The sequence below is a fragment of the Xiphophorus maculatus genome, chromosome 3, assembly GCF_002775205.1.
Source record: "Xiphophorus maculatus strain JP 163 A chromosome 3, X_maculatus-5.0-male, whole genome shotgun sequence".
NCBI classification, from domain to species: domain Eukaryota; kingdom Metazoa; phylum Chordata; class Actinopteri; order Cyprinodontiformes; family Poeciliidae; genus Xiphophorus; species Xiphophorus maculatus.
The window spans coordinates 17,907,208-17,928,570 of NC_036445.1; the positions used below are offsets into that span (position 1 = coordinate 17,907,208).

The window sequence follows — 21,363 nt, forward strand, 5'->3', positions numbered from 1 at the left end:
CCATTATATTATGAGCTAAAAAAGTAAGTTTTATATCTTAATTATTAAAACTGATATGGACCAACTTCGAAAAAGAAATAATTCAGTGTCTTTTTCGAACTTGATGCTGATATGTACATACGGTATTTTTTTTCCTTTGAAAAGAAAAAATAAATCATCACTTGTTTTGCCTTGGAGCAGTTCTGTATCTGACTACGTTTCTTGAAAAGATTATCAGCCGCAGGCGAAGTGGAGGGATTGGATAAGGTGGGGAAAAAATGAACCTGTATCCTATTGGCTACTGAATAAGTGGGCGGAGTCACGATGAGACAAAACAGACAAGTTGCGCTCGTAAGAGACAGACAACAGCTTTAGAGTACAAGCGTCGCCTTCCACGAGTGCTCACTTTTTTACGCGCATTGAAATCTTTCACTGAGGACGTTTTCTTTAAAAATAAAAGTCTAAATATTTTTTCCAATTAACCGGCTGAGGAGAAGAGAACAGAAGCCATGGATGTGGTGTGTCTGATGTGTTTGGCGTTGACCATCGGTGCGTGGTTTGCCTCCGCGGAGCGGCACAGCGTCTATTGGAACAGCTCAAACCCAAAGTAAGTGCTCAGATCGGGGCTACACTTTCTCTTCCTGCAGCGCGGAGAATAGCAACTTCTAAATTTGATCAGTCACTGTGCACGTTTCATTTGATTGAAACTTTTCTTACCGTTTTTGCTATTTCTGTGTGACCACATCCAAAACTGGTTTTAATTGTTACTTTCATAATACCGCTAAGCGTGTAGGTTATTGTTTGGATACCCTTTATATTAACTTTAAGGATGCTATTCAGTGGTAAATTTTACTCCAGGAAAAATAATTGATAAAAACACATCTGGATACTGAAGTATGCATGATTTTACAAAACGCAAAGTTTGTTGTTTATTTTAATTTAAATAAACCCTCCTTTTATGCGTATTGGGACTAATAGCTTCACAAGAAGCACAGGAATTCTGGACGGATTAGAGGTTATGAGAGCTGAGAAAGTTTTGACAGAACTTGAGAGTCTGAAGCAGTAACATTTCATTCCGCCCTTTAACTGTCAAACATTTAGTCTCAGTCATGCACAGTATAAGTGAACACTTTGAATGTGGGACAAAACAGGAAAAATGCAAATATAAGTACTCAAAAAAACATGATTAGTAACCTTTTGCCCCATTTGACATCATCAGAGGAAAGTGTGCATTAAAGCTTGGTATCATGAGAGTAGTTTACAACAAACTGGAAAAACAACGGGAAAATCTGAATGATATGATGCTTTTCAGGTGGCTAGGTGAGTTTGAGTGGTTAGCAGTTTTAAATATGTATATTAGATCAGAGAGTGGATGCCTTGACAGATGGACACATTCACCACTATATTTAACTGTAACACATAGACTCAGACATACTCTAATAGTAAAAAATAGACTGGCGAGTATGAACTTGGCCCATGCTGTCTGCGTGCTCTGCACCTGTGTGCGTGCGTGTGTCATGAAAAAGGCGTGTCTATTAGTAAGTGGGAGTTAGCTGCCTAATGCAAGACAAGAAAGAAAGAAAAAAAAGTGTGTTTTTCCATCGGTGAGGATTTGTATCCTGCAGAGACCGTGAGTCACATATAGTGCTGATGATTTTGTTTTGAGGTCAGAAATGTAATGCTATCCGGCCACTCAGTGGGATCGATCAGGCTTGACGTATCTCAGCACGATTTATTGAGCTTTTAGCGTGGGGGGGCGAGTCATCTCAGTGAGTATTATTTTGAAATCGAGCTGAAGGACGGTCCCCGAGTTGTTGTTTTATTTTTTTTTTATCTGCTGCCCAGAGGGGTCGATTAAAACCCATCATCGAGAAGCAAAAAGGGCAAAACCATTACGGACAGTCAGTCTTGTCTTGAATACATTAGTTACTCTGTAATTGCCCTTCATCAATGAAAACAAGGGTGGTTAAAAAGGGAAAAACAATGAGTGTGATAATTTAATTGGAGAGCTGAAGGTAAATGCAGTGTGCAGTGCTTGCATCATTTGTAGTGATTCAACAATATGCCTAACACCTAACTCACCTCAGACAGACTGAACAGGTGGGGAAAAATCTGGTTCACATAAGGCCTGAGGAAAAAATGTGTAACCAGGGTCTGATAAAACAGAGATCAGGGCTAGCCTTATTGACAAACCTTGTGATCACTTAAATGCCCCCTGCTGGCCTTGGAAACCTAATAAGAGTCTTAAATTCATAATAGACAGGCTGAATAATTCACTGATTGTACAGATAGTAAAGACTGGCATCATAAATGGTACGTTAACTGTCGTAATTCAAAGATACTTTAACAGCTCTAAACTAATGAATGAATGTTATTCAGTGGATTCTTTGTTAAACTTTCACTACCACTAGAACTTTAGAAAGTTGGAAAATGTACTCAAAACTGTTAGTACTCGAAAAATATTTGTCAAACATTACTTAACCCTCTATGGCATGGCGTTGCCCTCAGGCAACAAACCACATAGCTGTACCTCACATTGCTCCTTTATTTTATTTTTTGGGGGGCATGATTTTTGACATATTTTTGTCCAAAAAATAGTTCTTTTATGAATATAGTTTTTGTTTGATTTGTATTTCATTTCTCATAATCAGTGTAGACAATCTTGGTGTTCTAGACCAATGTTACCCTGAGGCAACAAACCCAAATCTGGTTCCAGGAGGTGTCAGAGTCCGATTTTATGATTGACATGTAATTAGGGACCACCAAGCTCCCAAAGAATGCAGGAAAATATTTCTTCCCCACAAAAATAAAAAGTCATGCCATAGAGGGTTAAAATGACCATTGGACACCCTGCTGTTTTCTATATAAATAACTTCAAATTATTACTGTGGAAACCAACTTAAAACTTAGGAAACCAATTGACAAAAGCAAGGTCGGCGACGCTGAGGTGGCTATGACTTTTACTAGAGGTGTGTCCCAATGTGAAATTCTGTTTGTGGGTTCCTACAATCTAAAGTCGGACCTCGAATGGATATTGGAGCTCATTGGGATTGAGTTTAAATAAGACGGGGCAGGCAGATGGAGGGGTAGGAGAACGAGAGAATGGCCCGATCAAATGGAAAGTCAGATCTTGTGCGCTGTCTCTAATCCGACCCTGGACTATTTCTGCTGTCAAATGGGGGTTGCGTAACCAAACGAGGGGGTAAAAAATGATAGAAAAAGACTAATCCCTTCTTCTGCGTGTCTAAACATAGACTGACACAGATAAACTAAACAGAGAATCAACTTTTAGTGTCATACCCTCTATTAATGTGCCCCAAATGTTAGGAAATCAAGATAATTCTTGGTCTTATTTTATTTCCTTCCAAATGTATTCTTTTCACTATTTCTTTTTCTATTGCATCCCACCTGCCCTGAACCATTCCCATGTGATCCATCAGTCTGCTGTTAATCAGACTGCATTGATCCATCTGTACGCTCCACAGATAATTGATGCTAATTGATCCTTGGCCTAATTGTGAGGCTGCACAGATTTATCTTACAGGAGGAGGACAGTGACCAGATGGCAGCAGTCTGCTCATTCATGTTGGGTACTATAGAGGCATGAATAATTTGCCATCTTGTCAGCAAGCCTAAGGAATTGTGGCCTAATCCCTCACACTGATTTGATACACAACTGTGTTTGCATGCTACTTTTTCTTACGTGACAGGTGAAGTCCTGTTTTTCCGCTACGTGTCTTGGCTCGTACAAGCGCTTACTAGTGCTTCTAGGGGAGAGGTTGAACTTACGCTGGCCCTTAACTGGGTTTAACTGGCAGCAGGCGTATTTTTGTTTTGGACTGACAGCACATGACTCCACCTGAACGTCAGAGAGCGAGAAAGGAGTGGCCTTTTTACCGTAGGCAGCCTCACCGAGACTTGACGAGTGTGTGACTCACACACACACACACACACACACACACACACACGCGCACACACACACACACACACACACACACCTGCACACACACACACACGCAGTCCGCTTGGGGGGTGTGGGGCAAAAAAGGGGAGGACTTGGATGTTAATATTAGCCACAGACAGCATTCCAGCCTACTGTTACTATACTCAACTCTGTCAGCTGTGCGTGCAAGTGTTTTTTTCTCCCTCTGTACCTGTCTGTTCCTCTCCCCAGCTCTCCAACAGCTGGGTTTCCTCCCATTTTGACCCCAGGCCTTGCAGTTCTTTGTCTCTTTTTCTTATTAATAGTATACGTCATCTTATCTCTGTTACAACACCATCATCATCCATCTTCAGTGGACTGGGTGTTCCAGATATAATTTATCAGGTGTTTGGTGTAATGTAATATTCTGCTTATCTCAGCCTTGATGCTGATGCAGCAAACAGGTCTGCCGCTGGACTATATGTTCCAAGTTGTAAAGGTGGTTGATGTCACCCCAACCTGAAGATGCACCGATTAGAAGAACCAATTTCCAATCTTTGATTTTTGTAACCCCAAAACCAATTATCTGATTGGTTTTAGAAATCTGATTTCTGTTTAGAAGTTCTAGATTATCTGCTGTATGCGAGAGCTGTTGCTGTTAAACAGACAAAATTACAGAAACACACTTAAAACCCGTTTAGAATCTGAAATCATTGCTTAGCATGGCTAGTGCAACGAGCATTACTACATATTAAGTATATGCTCTTTCCATTTCTTCTCTTCACTTTTTTAATCTTTATTACATATCCACCATCTCCAGAGCCATGTACTGTCTTCTTCTATCCTCACCAGAATAAGAATGCAAACCCATACTAGCACATCCTCAGTCAGATTATAGTTTCTAATCTGACCACCTGACCTAGAAACACCAAATTTTTATCATCCAGCCACTATATAATGCAAGATGTGGTGATGTAAGCTCTGTTCTGTCAGTCTCACAATAATCCCCCTGATGAGATTCATCGTGTAGAAGCACAATCAGATACACACTGCTCTTCCATTCATAATCAGGGCCCTTTATCAGCATCATGGCCCAGCTGGTATAACTATCCTGTTGCTTTATATACAGAGCCAGCCTGGGATGCTAGTAAATAGAAACTTATATACTTGTGTCTTTATTTTGTCCATGGAGATAGTGTTCTGTCATTAAGGTATCCATGCACCTCTGTTATTTGTCTTCACTTCATTCTCTTGCTTCCTTATCTATAGTCCAGACTTCCCCCACACACCCAGACCCCCCCTCCCACTTCTCCCATCAGTTTCCCCTCTTTCTCACAGACCTTCCTCTGTTTTGGCCTCAGTAGTTTTCCACTATAGTCCTTCTCTGCCAACACAGGAGAGGCCACTTTACACATAATGTTGTCACATTACGAGTGAACAAGATTATATATGTGTGTGTGCCCGGGTCATTCATAGCATTTCATGCATACTTGTATAGTAAAGCAGACTGGTGTCTACAGGAAGCTCACTGTCGCCCCCTGAAGTCAGAGCTGGGAACATTGGGACACTTGCTCTTACAATTACAATAAGCCCTTATTAAATCTTTTTGAATAAAAAAATATATTTGATGAACAGATTATATTTTTGTGTTCCCCACTCTCAAAGCATATTACAGGAATAGGTCAGGACTTTTGAAATTATGTTGTCTTAAGTTATGAGCACTTAGTAACTCTAAAAACATCACAGCTTTATATCCACACTCTATTTTCATCAGATTTACATTTGCTGATTATTTGCAAAGAAGCCAGTAATTATTTACATGAGTGTTACACTGCAAACGTTTTTTCTGTATGAAACATGTACTAAAACCATGAAAAAAAATGTAAATACATTTTGGGTGTCGCAGTGAAGGGGAATGAAATAGGGGGAGAGGTAGCAGCCTGGGTATAGGTTGAGGTGAAGAAAGGGGTTTGTGTTGAGAAATTAGCCTGGATGAAGAGCTCCAGTTTATTATGTCAGCCTTAAGAGACAGGACAAAGCGGGAGAAAGCGTGGGGGTGGGCTGGATGTGGAATAATAAAAGAGAAAGGGAGACTGAGGGAGGAGAGAGTGGACAGTGATGGATGAAAGGAGGGAAGAGAAGCACTGTTGTTGACATGGGTTAAGGTTCTCAACTTGCATAAGTATCTTTATGCATAAATGAGACCCCAACTCAATTATAAACTGCAACGTTGAACTCTAAAGATGTAATAAAAACTAGTTGCAAATAGCTGCAATGGTGGATAGTGGAGGAAGAATTCCCTCCTGTTAGATTACGATGGAAGCTAATATAGAAAGACTTTTTAGATTGGCTATTATGTGGCAGCCCGCTATGAGAGACTAAAAACCCATTAGGCCTCCTGACAGCTCGTGTGAAAGGAGGTGTGAATCTGTCATACCGCAGCAAATTAATAGCGTATTAAGTTCAGACTTCACAGTGAAAGTGTGATAAAGCAGTATAAGAAATTTGATGAGTATGCCTTGTGAGAAACCATCCGAACCGTAACCCCCCTGCCTGGTTGTGACATTCCAGAGTGTGCACACTTTCTACTGATTACCTGCACAGCAGATGCAAGAAGGATAGGAGGAGGGGGGTTTCTGGCTTTCTCCTTGAATGTTTTGTGTGTGTGAGGCATATATCACCGATGCTGACTTGGATGGTAGCGTCTGTGAGCAGTTGCGACTCTGAACTCTAACCCCTCGACCCTGACCAGCAGTTTGAAACTCTCTCTGGAGAGGCGGCAAAAGACAGGCGTTCCTCTGTAAGTAGTTTGCCCAAAACCAGTGGGGGCTCTTCGGGGGTGCAAATGGAGGTAGGGGTGGGAAAAGAGAAGAGGAAAGCAGGAGTGACAGGAAGAAGACAAAAACAGAAGAGTATTGCAATGACAATGGCAAGACTTCAAAGCATCAAAGAGACAAGTGTTGAAAAAGCCACCTTCTGCAACAACCATTGCAGCTGTTTACTATTTTATAACCCCCCTGTAACCTAACAAAGGGTGCTGGTCATTTTATCCCCTTTGCCAATTTTTGAGTACCTAATATGTAATTCATACATTTCATACCTAATTTAGACATATGAAATGTATGAACGGGAGGGTTTATACCCACCTTGGCAACTGACAATTCAGAGTAATTATTTGTATTTTACTCTGTGTATTGCATGGAAATTGTGGTTATTTAACTTGAATAAAGGATATCTACAAGCAGGTTATTATTTTGGTTTGGTTGAATGCCATTTGGTTGGTCAGCGGTCATAATCTGTCATATTTCAGAAGAGTGAATTGGCCTAGACACTAATCAGAACCAAAAGAAATGGAAACAAAGCAAACACTCAACTTTCAGGAAATGATTTGCTTTTTGATTAAAGTATTTAAGATGTATCTCCATTAAAAAATTAATAATTTAACAAAATGACACAGAAGGAAGAAATGGTGACACATGAAAAGGGTTTACCAACTGGTAATAGGCTAAAGTGACCAGGAGACTCTTATAATACACACCTCTTAGTTGATGACGCAAAAACTGGAGTAGCTCCGCTGTGAGAAATGACCTGCAGAAGGGAACAAAGACAACAACCTTCAACCTCCTCTGTTTACCCACACCTCCATCTCATGTAAGACATGAACACACAAGGGACTATGCAAGGCCTCAATGAGCAGATGTGTTCAGGAGCCCGGGGCACCACACGCCCTGGATAAGGGTCTTCAGAGAATCTCAAAGGAGAGCACACACTCAAAACCCCAGCGCGTAGGAAGAGGAAGCGGTGTGTAAAGTAGGTTTTGAACAACTCACACACACCTGGCTCTGAATCGCTCAAAGGACTGAGCTATCAGGTTTATTGCATCTCTCACTCTCCTGAGAAATCCCAGTCGGAGGTGAGCGTAGATGCGGGAAGATGAGCGAACAAGTAAAAGGAGGTTGGTGGAATTGGAAAGGTTTTCATCTTGTGGTGACATTCGTGTTGGCCAACCGAGATGATACAACCAAAGGCCCCTCAGCCATACGGATGCACACATTAGACAACTCCACATTAGTCAGGGCAGTGAAAGCTCCTCGGAGGTTTAAGCAGAGAGGTTGAAGGGGCCCTGTAGCCTTCAGGCAGTCTGTCTTCGGGGAGGCAGAGGGTATAATTACACCCCATTCATTCCTCCTCCCCTGCTTTTGCTCATAACACATTGGTCCCAGACCCCTAACAGCTTTTTATTAGCTAGACCATTGGAGGAAGGGAAAAGGAGGAGGTGAAGAGAAGGATAAAGAAGAGTTTTCTTAAAAGCCCAAGCCGTGAATTAAATTAGCAACAGAATCTTTTTGTTCAGTTGGCTTTTGACAAGACCGTGTTTTAATGCAGAGCCAGGCCAGACCGCTAACAAGTAGGCGGTGTGGGGAGGAAAAATAAGGTGTATTCCATACAATTTTAAGCTATTCTTCACTTCAGAAGGAACCACTTGAGACCTCCAAACGCCTTGTTTGCTCCAGTCCTGTTATTATGGCTTGGGCATGAGAGAACAGCGGAGGGAAGCGAGAGGAGATCTGAGTTTATTTGGCCAATTTCGCTGCTACAGATGTGTCTATTGTTTCTGCAGAAGCATTTGCTATGGCATCCAGGCACAAATGCATATTTACACACCTTTGCAAAAGAATTTACACGACAAAGACCTTTACTTAGGGGGAAAAAACCCTGATTATAAGCAGAAGGTAGTAATCAGTCTTATTAGCCCTGGATAACAAGTGCAGTGCTGTGCTCTGCTAACAAAGCGTGTTTTGACAGGTATGTTAGAGCTAACCAATGTATTACAGGCTTATGGAGGAGAAGGAAGGAAGGAGGGGTTAGGGGGCCCTCACATGGAGCCTGGGTGTCTGACTTGGCTGGGGTGGGGGGTCCTGACAGGAGTCACAACAACAGGTCGCTAAAAGGAGGTGGGGTGGGATCAGAGCCAGCAGGTCTCCGGCTTTGATGACAGCGTTACTGCAGACATAAACAAAGGCAGACACACAGGAGCTGTTTTCTTGTCACTTTTACGTGCTACAACATGCTACAAGCATCCAGATGCACCTTTTTAAAGGGTTAGTTTAGGATGTAAGGTTCTATTCTAAACTTAAAATGTTACATTACATGGTTAAAGTGGACTCCTTGCGTCTTAAAAGCAATCGAATCTCAAAGAGATTGTAGTAGTTTATTCAGACACTATTTCAGAAACATTAATTAGTCTTTGTTTTGGAATCAGGCATTTATTAATGCAAATAGCTTAAAATTATTTATACAAAAAATTGCACCAGCAGCAATAGTGAAGTGAAAAAGTAAAGTATTTCCTGTCAGTGTAATAACTGTTTGATATAAAATAGTAGTATAAATGGTAAATGGCCTGCACTTTTATAGCTTTTTATAAAGTCCAGAGAACCCCAAAGCGCTTCTACCTTCAGTTATTCACTGAGACATTCACATGCAGAATGTGTGCGGAAAGAAAAGAATAAACTACGGTTTCCTTAAATCACTGTAATATTTCTGTTTTTACAACGCTTTACTTGTAATCCAAAGAGTTAGTATTACAGGAAACACTTAACATGTTCCATTCTCAGTGCGCAGAGTCTTTAGGCCCTCTGAGGATGTAATGGGAGTTGTGTGCAAATAAAAACCTTTCATCGCCTCCTTTTTCTGGCAGATCTTACAGAAGGAATAACATGTCAACTAGACGGCCTCATCTGCTTTGTGTTTGTAGAGGCAAGACTAGTTAATTTAATTTTTACATATAAATTGCCCCTTCTCCTCTAAACCCATTAATTCTGCTCCAAAACCGGAGGCCCCTACTGATTAGCAGAAAGCAAATGCATAACAGCAGCTTTTCGGTTCTCACTAAACAATCTCAGATGTGCTTATGGGGATTAAAGGGGTTTATGATGATGTGTCCATACTTTATCAGGACACGGGAAGCATAGGATGCCAGCAAAGAGGCTTGAAAGAAACAATAAAATTAAGTAGAGGGTGAAGACAAAAAACAGGGATAGTAGAATATGACAGCAAATTACAAACATTCAGGTAAAGAAAGTGTTTAAACAGAGACTCGGGATGCCTACAACAAGGACCAATATCTTTCATGACTGTGTGGCTTTTATGCTGTATTTTTATGTGTGACAACCAGTGGTGGAAATCTAGAGAAATCAATTAGAGAAATCTCTAAAACATTGTCTTTAATCTCATTAAAAAGACATCAAGAGTAAATTAGAACACTTTAGAAGTTTTTAACCTTGCTATACCGTAATGCCTGGAACTGACCCACACTTGTGGTTGAATAGAGAAATATTATTTGGGGAATGACGTAAACTTATTATTTTCCACTTACTTAGTGGCAGTTAAAAAGGGAAACTCCATTTGTGAGGAAAACACAATGGAGAGGTGTGCAGTGGGTATAGTGCGACGTTTGTAATCTTCTGGGTGTGTTTTCTTGTCTAAAAACAACATAAACAGGTCAAGCCTGATTGGGCTCCTTCTAATTCTGTTGCTGAAATCAGTTTGCACACGCTCACCGAAACAAAAACCTCCTCACATTGTGTCCTGCATATTTAACCTATCCGTTGACACGTGTTATTTGTGTGAGACTGTTGTCAATTTGCCGCACGTTAGAGAACAGATGATATGAGAAAAGCTGGGGCATTTGTCACTAACCTCTTCTCCCTCCTTCTCTCTAAAGCTTCCTGTGGGATGACTACACGGTGAAGGTGCACATCAATGACTACCTGGACATCATCTGCCCCCACTACACTCACGAGGAAGTACCATCGCATTCAGCAGAACGCTATGTGCTGTACATGGTGGAGAAGGAGGACTATGACGTGTGCAAGCCTCACTCGTTTGATCAGCTCCGCTGGGAGTGCTCCAGACCCTTCGCTCCCCATGCGCCGGAAAAATTTTCAGAGAAGTTCCAGCGCTTCACGCCCTTCACACTGGGAAAAGAGTTCAGGGCGGGGGAGAGCTACTACTACATCTGTAAGTCTCACAAGAAAAATGAGAATGTCACATTTGCTGTGATCTTAGACTTTTATTTGACTAAAAACGTCCCTTATTCTTTCTTGAAATCTACAGCCAAGCCAATGCATCACCATGGCAGCGACTGTCTGAGGCTGAGAGTCGATGTCGTCGGACATAAAGGCTCTGCAAAGGCTAATGGAGACAAATCCAAGGCAGAGGAGAGCCAAAAGGAGGAGGAAAAAATTACATTTATTGTTGCTGGAGGAGTTCACAACCCCTCCAACCGACTCCCAGCAGGTGAGGACTGATTTTAAACAAAACAGCTCAAACTGGACTTGGGCCTCAGATCAGCTCAAACTGGGTGTGTTTACCATTCCTGACTGATGAAATCCTGTGCTCTCTCCCTTCTCTCAGATGACCCCGCTGTCATGGAGCCAAACGTCCAGAGGAGCATTGGCAGCTCTGCAGCACAGCTGGTGTCTTTGTCGTTCTTTTTCACCATGACCCCCGTCTTATTAGCCATGGCGCTGCACTGAGGCCCACCATTAATCCAAAAACAGACATTTTCAACCCGATGCAGGATGTCGGGACATGAACACTGAAATTTTTTTATACATATCTATTTGTGAGTTTTTTTTATACGAGCATGGACAGTATATGTTGTTCAGTGTGTGTTTGATGTGTTTGTGTGTGTGAGTGTGGAGCGTAGATCGCTCCAAAGAAGAAAAAGACCTGCAAGATATTTTTTTTCATCTTTAACTTTCTTTCTTTAGTCTTGAGGATGAAAATCCTCGATTTTGACAATTTAAGATGCACACACTTTTCAGTCATCATGAACAAAAGCTACAAGCAGAATGATCAAAATATGAGTTTAAAACCACATCAACCTTTGTGATCATGTGTTTTCCGATGTTCATGCCATTGGTACAGCTGTGCATTTTCTTATCCTACTCTGTTGTTTTTTCCTCCTCTACATGTAGAGAAATTATTGTTTTTTTTACTTGTTTGTAATATTGTTGTCAGCAGCTACCAAAGTGGTAACTATAATGTAGGATATGTGTAATGTTGTGTAGCACTCAGCTCCTTATTCAGCTTCAGTCAACTAAATATCCCACGTTTCCATGTTTATCAAAGAAAATGTTTGTCAGAAGGTCAAAATGGAAGAAATTCACATTATTTTAATTTGAAAATAATATTTTTAAATAGAAAATATTTTTATTAATATTTCCCATATAAAGATATTGCAACCTTTACAATCCAAAGAGCAATTAGTTCACTAAAATCTACCTTCAAAGACCAGGTTGCTAAATTACTACTAAATACGAAAGTTTAATAATTAACAAACACAAAATTATTTCTAAATTTGTTTTTGTTTATCTAAATCTGTCAAAAACTATCAGAATTTTTCAAATGGCTGTTTCTTAACTCCCACCTCCTTATGTATCAACATAATTTCTCACAAGGATGAGAATTACTAATAAAGGGAACAAAAATTATTTGAAAAGTTGTTTGACTCTGGTTTTAGGAGCTGAGCTTCATCAGTACTTCATCTCATTTGTTCATTTATCCAATCTTGACCTTACCTGGTACACGGGTTTGTGTTTTAATCCTGCTCATCAAACCTCAACGTGAAGGGTCTTCCCAGAATAAGGTTATTTTCCTGTTAAAAACACGCTTAACTCATTTTTGTTGATGTTTATATGTAAAATTGTACATAAAGAAAGTTATGAGAAACTGTTTTAAGATGTGAAAAATCTTTTGTGAAATAAAAAAATGAACATGCAACAATGACTAAAATCTGTCTGGTTTTTATCATTGTTGTGAAATGTCTGATTGCAGCAACCCACCTCGGATCTTTAAACCCCTAGGAGACTATAAAGATTTTGATGGATGACACAATATTTTGGCAAAGCTGTCCGTCTCTCGCCTGATGAAGCCTCTCCAAGTTTCCACCCTCTACGCTTTCCAAACCCCAGTTTTCCCATCCCCTCTCCTTTCATCTCCAGTGTACAGCAAGACCTGGCTTAGATTTCACAGTCTCAAAACTAAACACTAGAGCCCAGAGGTCGCTTGAAAAGGAACCAAGGAGTCCAGGAGAAATGGGGCCCGTAAGCTAACTGACAACCAAGTGTAAAGGTGTCACGTTTGTGTCCTTGCCCTCGGTCTTTTTCTCTCTTTTCCTCATTTTAGCTTCTTCACACACCTTCGTTTGAGGTAAAGCCGAACATCCTCCTACACAGCTGGATGTTAGAAAGAGGCGCACAAAAGCTCAGGCCTGCTAACCTCAAGGATCGCTGAAAACTGTCAAAAGTCACTACTCCTTGTAAAACCACGCAGCATACATAGTCAAAGTCAGGCCGTGAAACAGAACTGTTAGTTTTTCCATGATCACGTCATGCCTACATCCACTGCCTGATGATCACACAACCTTAAAAATTATTGTGTAATTGCAAGAATAGTGTGTTCAGAGGGTTAACACAGGACAGAGGTCAACTTCATGCTCAGTACAGAAACCAGATCTCGTCACTGCATCAAATTGTGGATCTCTGCAGCTCCTCCAGGGTTACTGTGGTTCCATGGTTGCTTGTCATATCAATGGAGTCTTTGCCCCATTTTGGTCTTCATGACGCTGTTTGTTTTCTACAATTCTCAAACCTCTGAAGCCCTCACAGTAGCTTGTCAACATCGGCGTCTGAATGTGTGCATGAATGGATGAATGATTGAATGTAGTATGAAGCGCTTTGGGGTTCTCTGGACTGATAAAGTGCTACACATCTACAGGCCATTTACAATTCACAGAACAGCTTGATTTATGCTAAGATTAAATGTTGATCTCACAAAAAATCCAGTAAAATATATAGACATTTGTAATTGTAAAGTTTCAACATAGGTATCATTCACAGAGTAATAATGCTTTTTGCAAAGTACCACAAAAACATTGATATTACAAATATGTTGGTTATCTTTGCTAACTAAAAAGAAGCACAATTGTTTGATTGATTTAGCATATGTAAGAATTTGCATTTGATTATTGATTCAGCTGAAACCTTATGTCATTTTTAGTCACAGCTCCTTTTGCAGCTGTCACTGCCTTCATTGATTGACTGACTTGTACACTGGCATTTCGACATTTTCCAACTCTTCCAGAGCAATCTGCTAAAGTTGTAGCAGGTTTAAAGGATGGTGTCTCAACACAGCAACTTTTAGTTCTTTCTAAAAGAACCATATATGTTCAAAGTTAACTTCTGGGGTCATAGAGAGATGTTTGAGGATAGTCCAGTATGTTCCTTTCCCAGTCAGTCTAGAGTTATTTAGGCTAGATGTTTTGACTAATTATGCTTTTGGAGGATCAATAACCTGAAACTAATGCTGAGATTCTGTCAGCATATTTCTCTCCACATAGACTTGATGGCCTCAAGATTTCATTGTTTTGTACAGATCCAAGGTTCCATGTGTTGGATGCAGCGAACCAGCATCAAACCAAGATCTGTATCCCGTTCTTATTCCACAGTAGGTTTGTTTAGAAGCTTAAGTTAGCTGACCAAGAAGCTCAAGTTTTTTTTGTTTTTTGTTTTTTAAATCAGATGAACACAAATATTTCTGAGAATCTCTGGAGCTCGTTAAAACATATTTTAGAGATTTCTTTTCAATATGTTTGTTTTTCTTTTTGTCATGAATGAAATGGAGCCCCATTTTGGTTCAAAATACAGTGAATGGTGTAGAAGCTGGTTTTGGTTTCTTCTCTTCTGCATTATTTGTCTGATCAACCTCAGCTTGCATTTCCTCCTCCGTCCACATCCCTGAAGTTTGGCTGCAGTTCCATGAACCTTTCAGTTTGAAATAATTCTAGTCACAAGAACAAACCAGACTAATGTTGCTTGGAGAAGATCTTGTTGTCTTTACATCTTCAATATTTCCTCTGAGCTCCCCAGACAGCTCTCTTGCCCTCGCTTTCTCTGATCCTTGATGGACCTAATAATACCAAACTACAAAGTAACACGTTTAATTAAGCCTAATTACAAGTGATAAGCTTGAGGCACTTGTGATACTAATTAAGGTCAAATGGGCTGCAACATGATGATGACATCTGCAAGGATTTTCTAGGGAAACAACTAGTCTGTTCCTATTAGGTTAGAATATCTTTATAAAATAAACAACAAATCATTTCTATTTGCAATTTTACAATATGACATTCAAAAATGCAGGTAGACAATTGTTTTTAAATAAATTTATTCTTAGGGATAATTAACCATTATTTCATTGAATTGTAAGGACACTAAGTCTTTGTTAGATACATGATTGTTTGTCTTGTTAAATAAAGCAGTAGCAACAAATTAGCTATAAATGTTGTGCAACTAAAGTAAAACACTTAATTGTTTAAGTTCTTTGTAAACAGACTTTGAAAGACTTGAAGAAGACTTTAAATTAATTGATGAAGATTCTTATAGACCCAAATAATTAAAAATCATTGACACTTTTGTAGCAGGGTTACAGTACTGTATTTCAATTTGAGTTTAATCTCTTGTATGTGTTACGGCCCTGGGCCTTATGGGCTGGGTTGCAGGTGTCTTGTTGTCTGTCTTTGTGCTCCTCCCCTTTACAGGTGCTGCTGATTTTATTCATTTGGAGCACCAGCATTTAAACCTGGCTGTCTTAATAATGTGTTAATAAACATCCCTTTTTATGCGCTTTAATCCCTGCATGGTCTCCCGTTATTGTTATGACCTTGAGCCAGTCGTAACAGTATGGCTCAGACAAAATGACAAGGCTGTCCTTACAAATGCAGTCCAGTAAGACTGATATATTTGAGAAGTCTTGTACTGTACTGGGAAAAGGGAAAACTGACCCTTAGAGATTTGTTTTAAAGTCGCACACAAGTCAAATTTGATTATTTTAAAATATGCTTTAAAATTTACAGTCTTCTGAAAGTTAGGGCACACCATTGCATATTCAGTTCAATGTTCACATATAGCTGTCTAATCAAATTCTTAATAAGAATGAGTTATTTAATATCAATTAAACATGCGAATAAAAATGCATTTTCTAACAGAGGAAAAATTTGAAATATCCAAAAAGAAAAACTTTAGTGAGACACTTCTAATGCCACCCACAGTCTCTGGTTCTCAGTCTGAGGAAGGTTTTTCCTATTCACTTCCCTTCACTTTCAACTGTGAGATATTTGTAAGTTCAGCCTGTTTTAAGACACAGCAAAGCATCTGAGTTTAACATCTACGCCAGCAGTAGGTCATATGATATTTAATTCATTTAAATGAATTAACTAATACACTGTTTAAGTACAGAATAAATAGTTTTTTCGACTTATTTTCATTTTGATATGAAACTGTATCTGATTACTTTGAAAGTAAAAAAAAATCCTATTATTGATCAGTTGATTAATTCCGGATTTTGTACTAGACTTAGTGTAGCAATTATCTTGTATTTACTGTTGAATTAAAAGTTTAACTTTACTTCTTTGAATTATTGATCGCCTTCTTCTCTACTGCTCGAGCAGGACCTTTACTTATCAGCGGCGTGACGTTTCCTGTGACGTTTTCTATCGTTTCACCATCCAATTGGTCAGTTCCACCCCTCCTCTAGTCGCACAGCCAATCAGAAGGCAGAAACACCGAGCACAATGATTACAAATACGGAAATCCTATTTGAGAATCCTGGTATCTCTGCAGCCGATATTGTTTTTCTGTACTTTGATAAGTTTTGGTTGAAATCACCGAAAGAGCGTGTAAAACAAAGGTGACAGGTGCAATCGATATCTGATCTCCACTCTATGGATTTGACTCAGCTTCTATCATGGGCCTGCATCGTGTTCACAGTCGGGATGTTCTCGACAGGACTGTAAGTTTTCTACAGTAATTCCACCCGGGTGGATGTTGTCAAATTGGTTAAAAAACGACGTTAGTTGTATCACTAGTTGCAGCTGCAACTTGTGCTGGTCTGAATTTAGATAAACGAACTCTAAACTTTTTATTGTTTGACAAAGAAATGCGCTGCAGTAGAGTGCGTTTACGTGTATTTCTTATGCAGATACTTTATATTTGTGCTTCTAGGACCGACCTGAAGAAAATGCGAGAATCCAAAAGTGCAGACAACATCCAGTTTCTCCCCTTTCTCACCACGTGTCTGAAGTAACTTTGGTGTTTTTTGAGCCTTGCTCCATCATCTGCACCGATCAGTTCAGTTCGGCTCACCTAACGCTGCTCCTGTTTCCACAGTAACCTGGGCTGGCTGTTTTACGGCACTCTGAAGAGGGATCACACCATTGTCGTAGTGAATGTCATCGGAGCTCTTCTCCAAATCCTCTACATTGTCATGTATTTCCTCTACACTAAACAGAAGGTAATACAAGACATGGTGTAAAATCAATCACATATGAAAATTTGCCAAGTTTAGCTTGAGTGGCCCTTCAAATAATGAGAAATAAAATGTTCCATTCTATTTTAAAATGGAATAAAAACTAAGATTTCCCATACTATTTGGTCTACACAAACACAGCAGCCAACAGGATGTACTTCATATAATTATTCCATTCAGGTGTGGTGCAGCAGAGGCACATCTAAAAGTTGCAGGACACTGGCCCTTGAGGACTGGAGTTTGACACCCCTACTGCATATAGAGTATTTTATTAATCCTTTTATATGACTAATTATTCTGACTTTGTGTTTGTTCCAGCGACTTGTGGTGCTTCAGACTCTGGCAGCAGCAGCAGTGTTGGTCTGTGGATGGTTATACTTCACTACCGTTCTAACAGAGGGAGAGGCTCGACTCAATCAGCTCGGTCTCACCTGCAGCGTGGTCACCGTCAGCATGTACCTGTCTCCGCTCACAGACCTGGTAAGGCACATTATGGGCACACATATGAAACAAGCTTTTTATCTTTTTTTTCTAAAAATCTCTTAGAATTTTTAAGGACACATTTAAATATGATGGGATCCTGTGTGGCTGAGGCATTTTAAAATGCTTATCAGAGGAAATTTAGAGAGACCATTTAACCTAACCATCATGTTTTTGGCTAATGGGAAGTAGTTGGGTACAGAGATGAGATCAGCTTTCATGATTCCAGAATTATAAGGAGATAGAGCAAAATGATGTCCATGGAAGACTTTCAAAAGCTTCTGGCACAATTTCACACACTTCTTACAATGATGTAGACCAAACTGAAATGTGTTGGACTGATAATAAAGTTGGTTTCCTAATACTTCAAGTACTGCTGGAGACTACACCAGCAGTACACCATGAGTGTTCACAGACCAAACAAGGTAAAACTATAAAGGCCAGTTTCTCTAAAAAACATATAGTAAATTATTGAAGATGTTTGTGAAAATATTCTGTGAACTGATGAAACAAAAGTGCAACTTTTGTCCTGGTACATCTGATATAAAACTTCTGTTGTATTTTAGGTCAATATATCACACCTACCATTAAACATAGTGGTGGTAATGATATGGTCTGGAGCTGCTGGAGGACCTAGATCTTGTACCATAAAACATAGAACCATGAATTCTGCTTTCTAGCAGAAAATCCAGAAGGAGAGTGCCCAGCCATCAGTTTGTGATCTTTTGGGAGCAATTGCAGTTTTAACATGTTAGAAACTCCCCTGTCGTTCCCCCCCACCCCCATTTTGATAAATAAATAATTGAAAACTCCCATTTTTTTCTCAGCTTAGGCTTGTCTGCATCTATGTATTTAATATCTAAAAAGCATAAAGAGAAGAAAATTGTAAGGGTGGAAATGTTGGTATCTTTTGTAACATTACCATCTACTTAATGCTTAAACAATGTTAACTTACTGCTTATTTGAGTGATGATTTAATTCTAAATTTCAAGGTAAAGATGTACTTTAACAAAAAATGTTTTTAGGCTATATATTTTTAATAAAGAAAATTGACTCTATAAACCTCTTAAAACATTTGTCACAGTCAATTGTTCTATTCCTCAATGAGCACCAGCCAGTCGCAGCTAAGTTCATATCCTTGAACTCAAATCAGACCCTATGTGCATCTACAGATTTGAAGGAATACATATCTTGCTCTTTTTCTTTTTCCTTTCGTCACTTCTCATAATGTTGTAGTTCTGTCTTCCATCCTGTTTGTTTCCTTCCATCCATCTGCGTCGAGCTCTGAAATGACCCCCAGTCAGTTTCCTGCCTTTCATTCCTCTCTGTTTTCCTGTTGTGCTGATTCTCCTCTGCTTTGGTGCTTCGTCCACTTGGTAACGTTCTGTTTTTTCCTGACACTCTGCACTGAAAATACTAACACCAAACTTTTCTTTCAACCTAACCCTCACTAATCCTAAGATTACACAACAACACAAAAACATCAAACAGACAGGAAATTTCACAAGCAAACTTTTGTTTAGCCTTTGTAATTGTAAGTTATGATGTAACCCACCCTGTAAATTGGTTACTGAGACTTTAAATGTAGATAAAATCACACAAATAGACAAGGATTAGGGTTTATTGTAAGCAGACAATTCAACTAGTTTCAGCCATTTCTTTGATTCATTCAAAAGACTTTAAAAGGGATAATTAGAAGTAAAAGTAAAGGAGACTACATGTTACAGCCCTGCAGGTTACTTGAAGACGCACATAAGAGAGAAAAATAAAACTAATTTACCAAAACATTCTTGCATTTTAAAATGTTTTTAGAAAGAAAGCACTAGAAACTGTTGACAGTTGTCTTTTTTTTTTCTTTTTTATGTTGACTTGAACCACAATTGTAGGAATGTTTCACATGCTGTTGAATCCTTGCCAACAGGAATTCGTGCAGACATGAAGGCAAAGGATGAAACATTGTACCAGCTGTTGTGATCTTATAGCGGACTATGACTAAAAAGCCTGAAAAGTACTTTGTCATTAGTTGTTAAGGCAGGTTAATAACCTTCCCCCTGGTGTGTTTGAATTAGCACAGGAGAGTATAAAACCCCCAAAACTACAACCACAGGTGGTAGAATAGCCAAATATTGTCCTCAAAAGTAGCACTACTTCACTATATTTTTACTCAAGAAGTCAAATGTCGTCATGCCAAAAAAAATCTCAAGTAAGTAGTTGAGTTTAATCTGACTTAATTTATGAAAACTGTGTAATCATACAGACAAGATATAAAATTCTGTTCATGAACATGTATGTTATCATATATGCAAGTGAAACATATTACATTTTGAAGTTGGTGTTCCTTCGACTTTCACACTTGCAATTCAAACTCGGACACACCTTTCTATAAATTTGTCTTTCATCTATATTTTTGGAAATTTAATCTTTCAAACAACCAGACTGCATGATTAAATTCCATCCTTCTACCAGTCAGCAGTAGCTCTAAGTCTTGTGACCAAGCAGTTTTAGAATAAAGATCTTAAAATGGTGGTAATAGAAAAACCATATTACCAACTTTCACTGGCATAGATATAAAATTTGCCTCTGTTGTTTCCATTTTCAGGTAGCAATAATCCGCAGTGGTAACGTGCAGGTCCTGTCCTTCCCTCTGACTGTAGCCACCTTCTTCACTTCAACTGCCTGGGTTCTTTATGGCCTGCAGCTAAATGACTACTATATTATGGTAAACTAAAGATATTCACACAGTCCATCCTACTTTCAAGCCAAAAATAAGTAATGTTGCTTCATGTTTTTCCTTTTGTTGTTTCCAGGTTCCAAACACACCTGGAATCTTCACCAGCTTGATCAGATTTTACCTGTTCAGGAAATTCGCCACAACTAGTCAAGGTTCACCTTCCTATAAGCCTTTGCATACATGAGGAGAAAAGTTTGTGAATAAAAGCGAAAAGACAATTCAAGCCTTTCAATTTATGGAAGAGGAGTTCTTCCATTTTTTTTTCATGCATATTAAGTGACACCATGTGTGAAGTGGTGACAACATAAATAATATAGATGTTTTACAAGGAGCTAATCTTATTTTTCTGCCGCTATATTTTAAAATGTGACCCTTGTTTTTTCTCTGTCGTCCCGTATGGTTGAGCTTGTTACTATGCGTTACTAGCATTTGCTGATATTTTTTTTTTCTTCTTTGTGATGTTGAGAAACGATTTGATGAACTGAACTCAGCATTATAGCCAAAGATTTAAAGGAGTTTGACTTTCTCGACTGCTAGTCTATTTATATATATTTACATAAATATAAATATTTTTGTCCCTTTGTACAAAAATAAGGAATATTTTGGATTATATCGTTACATATTTTTATGCACAACTTGAAGAAAGTTCTTATCTCTTCAGAGTGGATACTTGTGCCTTTTTATGTAGCCTTGTATATAGACTATGTCCTGCCTGTGGTATTGATATTTGTCCAGGAACCTTTTCTAAATATTTGGACCTATGCCTTTTTATATATGGGAAGGGTTTATTGAACTGACTTTCAAGGTCAAGCAGTTTACTTCTTTTTTTGTTTATTTTTATCATTTGTATATGGAATTTAATAAATGACACTGTTACAGA

General features: G+C 39.1%; 2 protein-coding genes across 3 annotated transcripts; both read left to right on the forward strand.

The window, feature by feature from the left end:
• The first annotated feature begins 342 nt into the window (after positions 1-342).
• Positions 343-12,688, forward strand: efna1 (ephrin A1). The gene is made up of 4 exons (XM_005809128.3): positions 343-586; positions 10,626-10,921; positions 11,018-11,200; positions 11,318-12,688. Exons 1-4 carry the CDS (start codon positions 489-491, stop codon positions 11,437-11,439), a joined length of 699 nt encoding a protein of 232 aa, XP_005809185.1. The 5' UTR covers positions 343-488; the 3' UTR covers positions 11,440-12,688.
• A 3,863-nt stretch (positions 12,689-16,551) lies between these two features.
• slc50a1 (solute carrier family 50 member 1) lies at positions 16,552-21,363 on the forward strand. 2 transcript variants are annotated; one of them, XM_014472532.2, is made up of 6 exons: positions 16,552-16,756; positions 16,969-17,046; positions 17,134-17,257; positions 17,591-17,752; positions 20,352-20,471; positions 20,560-21,363. In XM_014472532.2, exons 1-6 carry the CDS (start codon positions 16,689-16,691, stop codon positions 20,665-20,667), a joined length of 660 nt encoding a protein of 219 aa, XP_014328018.2. In that variant the 5' UTR covers positions 16,552-16,688; the 3' UTR covers positions 20,668-21,363. The 2 variants fall into 2 exon arrangements, with proteins under 2 accessions (XP_014328018.2, XP_023185984.1); XM_023330216.1 differs by lacking the exons at positions 20,352-20,471; positions 20,560-21,363 and adding an exon at positions 18,319-20,345.

Excerpts from the sequence above, each read along its gene's own strand:
- efna1 (XM_005809128.3), top strand. The coding sequence starts at position 489 with ATGGATGTGGTGTGTCTGATGTGTTTGGCGTTGACCATCGGTGCGTGG. Across the intron at positions 587-10,625 it reads TGGAACAGCTCAAACCCAAA|CTTCCTGTGGGATGACTACA; the intron begins GTAAGTGCTCAG and ends TTCTCTCTAAAG. Across the intron at positions 10,922-11,017 it reads GGAGAGCTACTACTACATCT|CCAAGCCAATGCATCACCAT; the intron begins GTAAGTCTCACA and ends TGAAATCTACAG.
- slc50a1 (XM_014472532.2), top strand. The coding sequence starts at position 16,689 with ATGGATTTGACTCAGCTTCTATCATGGGCCTGCATCGTGTTCACAGTC. Across the intron at positions 17,753-20,351 it reads TGTCTCCGCTCACAGACCTG|GTAGCAATAATCCGCAGTGG; the intron begins GTAAGGCACATT and ends TTCCATTTTCAG. Across the intron at positions 20,472-20,559 it reads TAAATGACTACTATATTATG|GTTCCAAACACACCTGGAAT; the intron begins GTAAACTAAAGA and ends TGTTGTTTCCAG.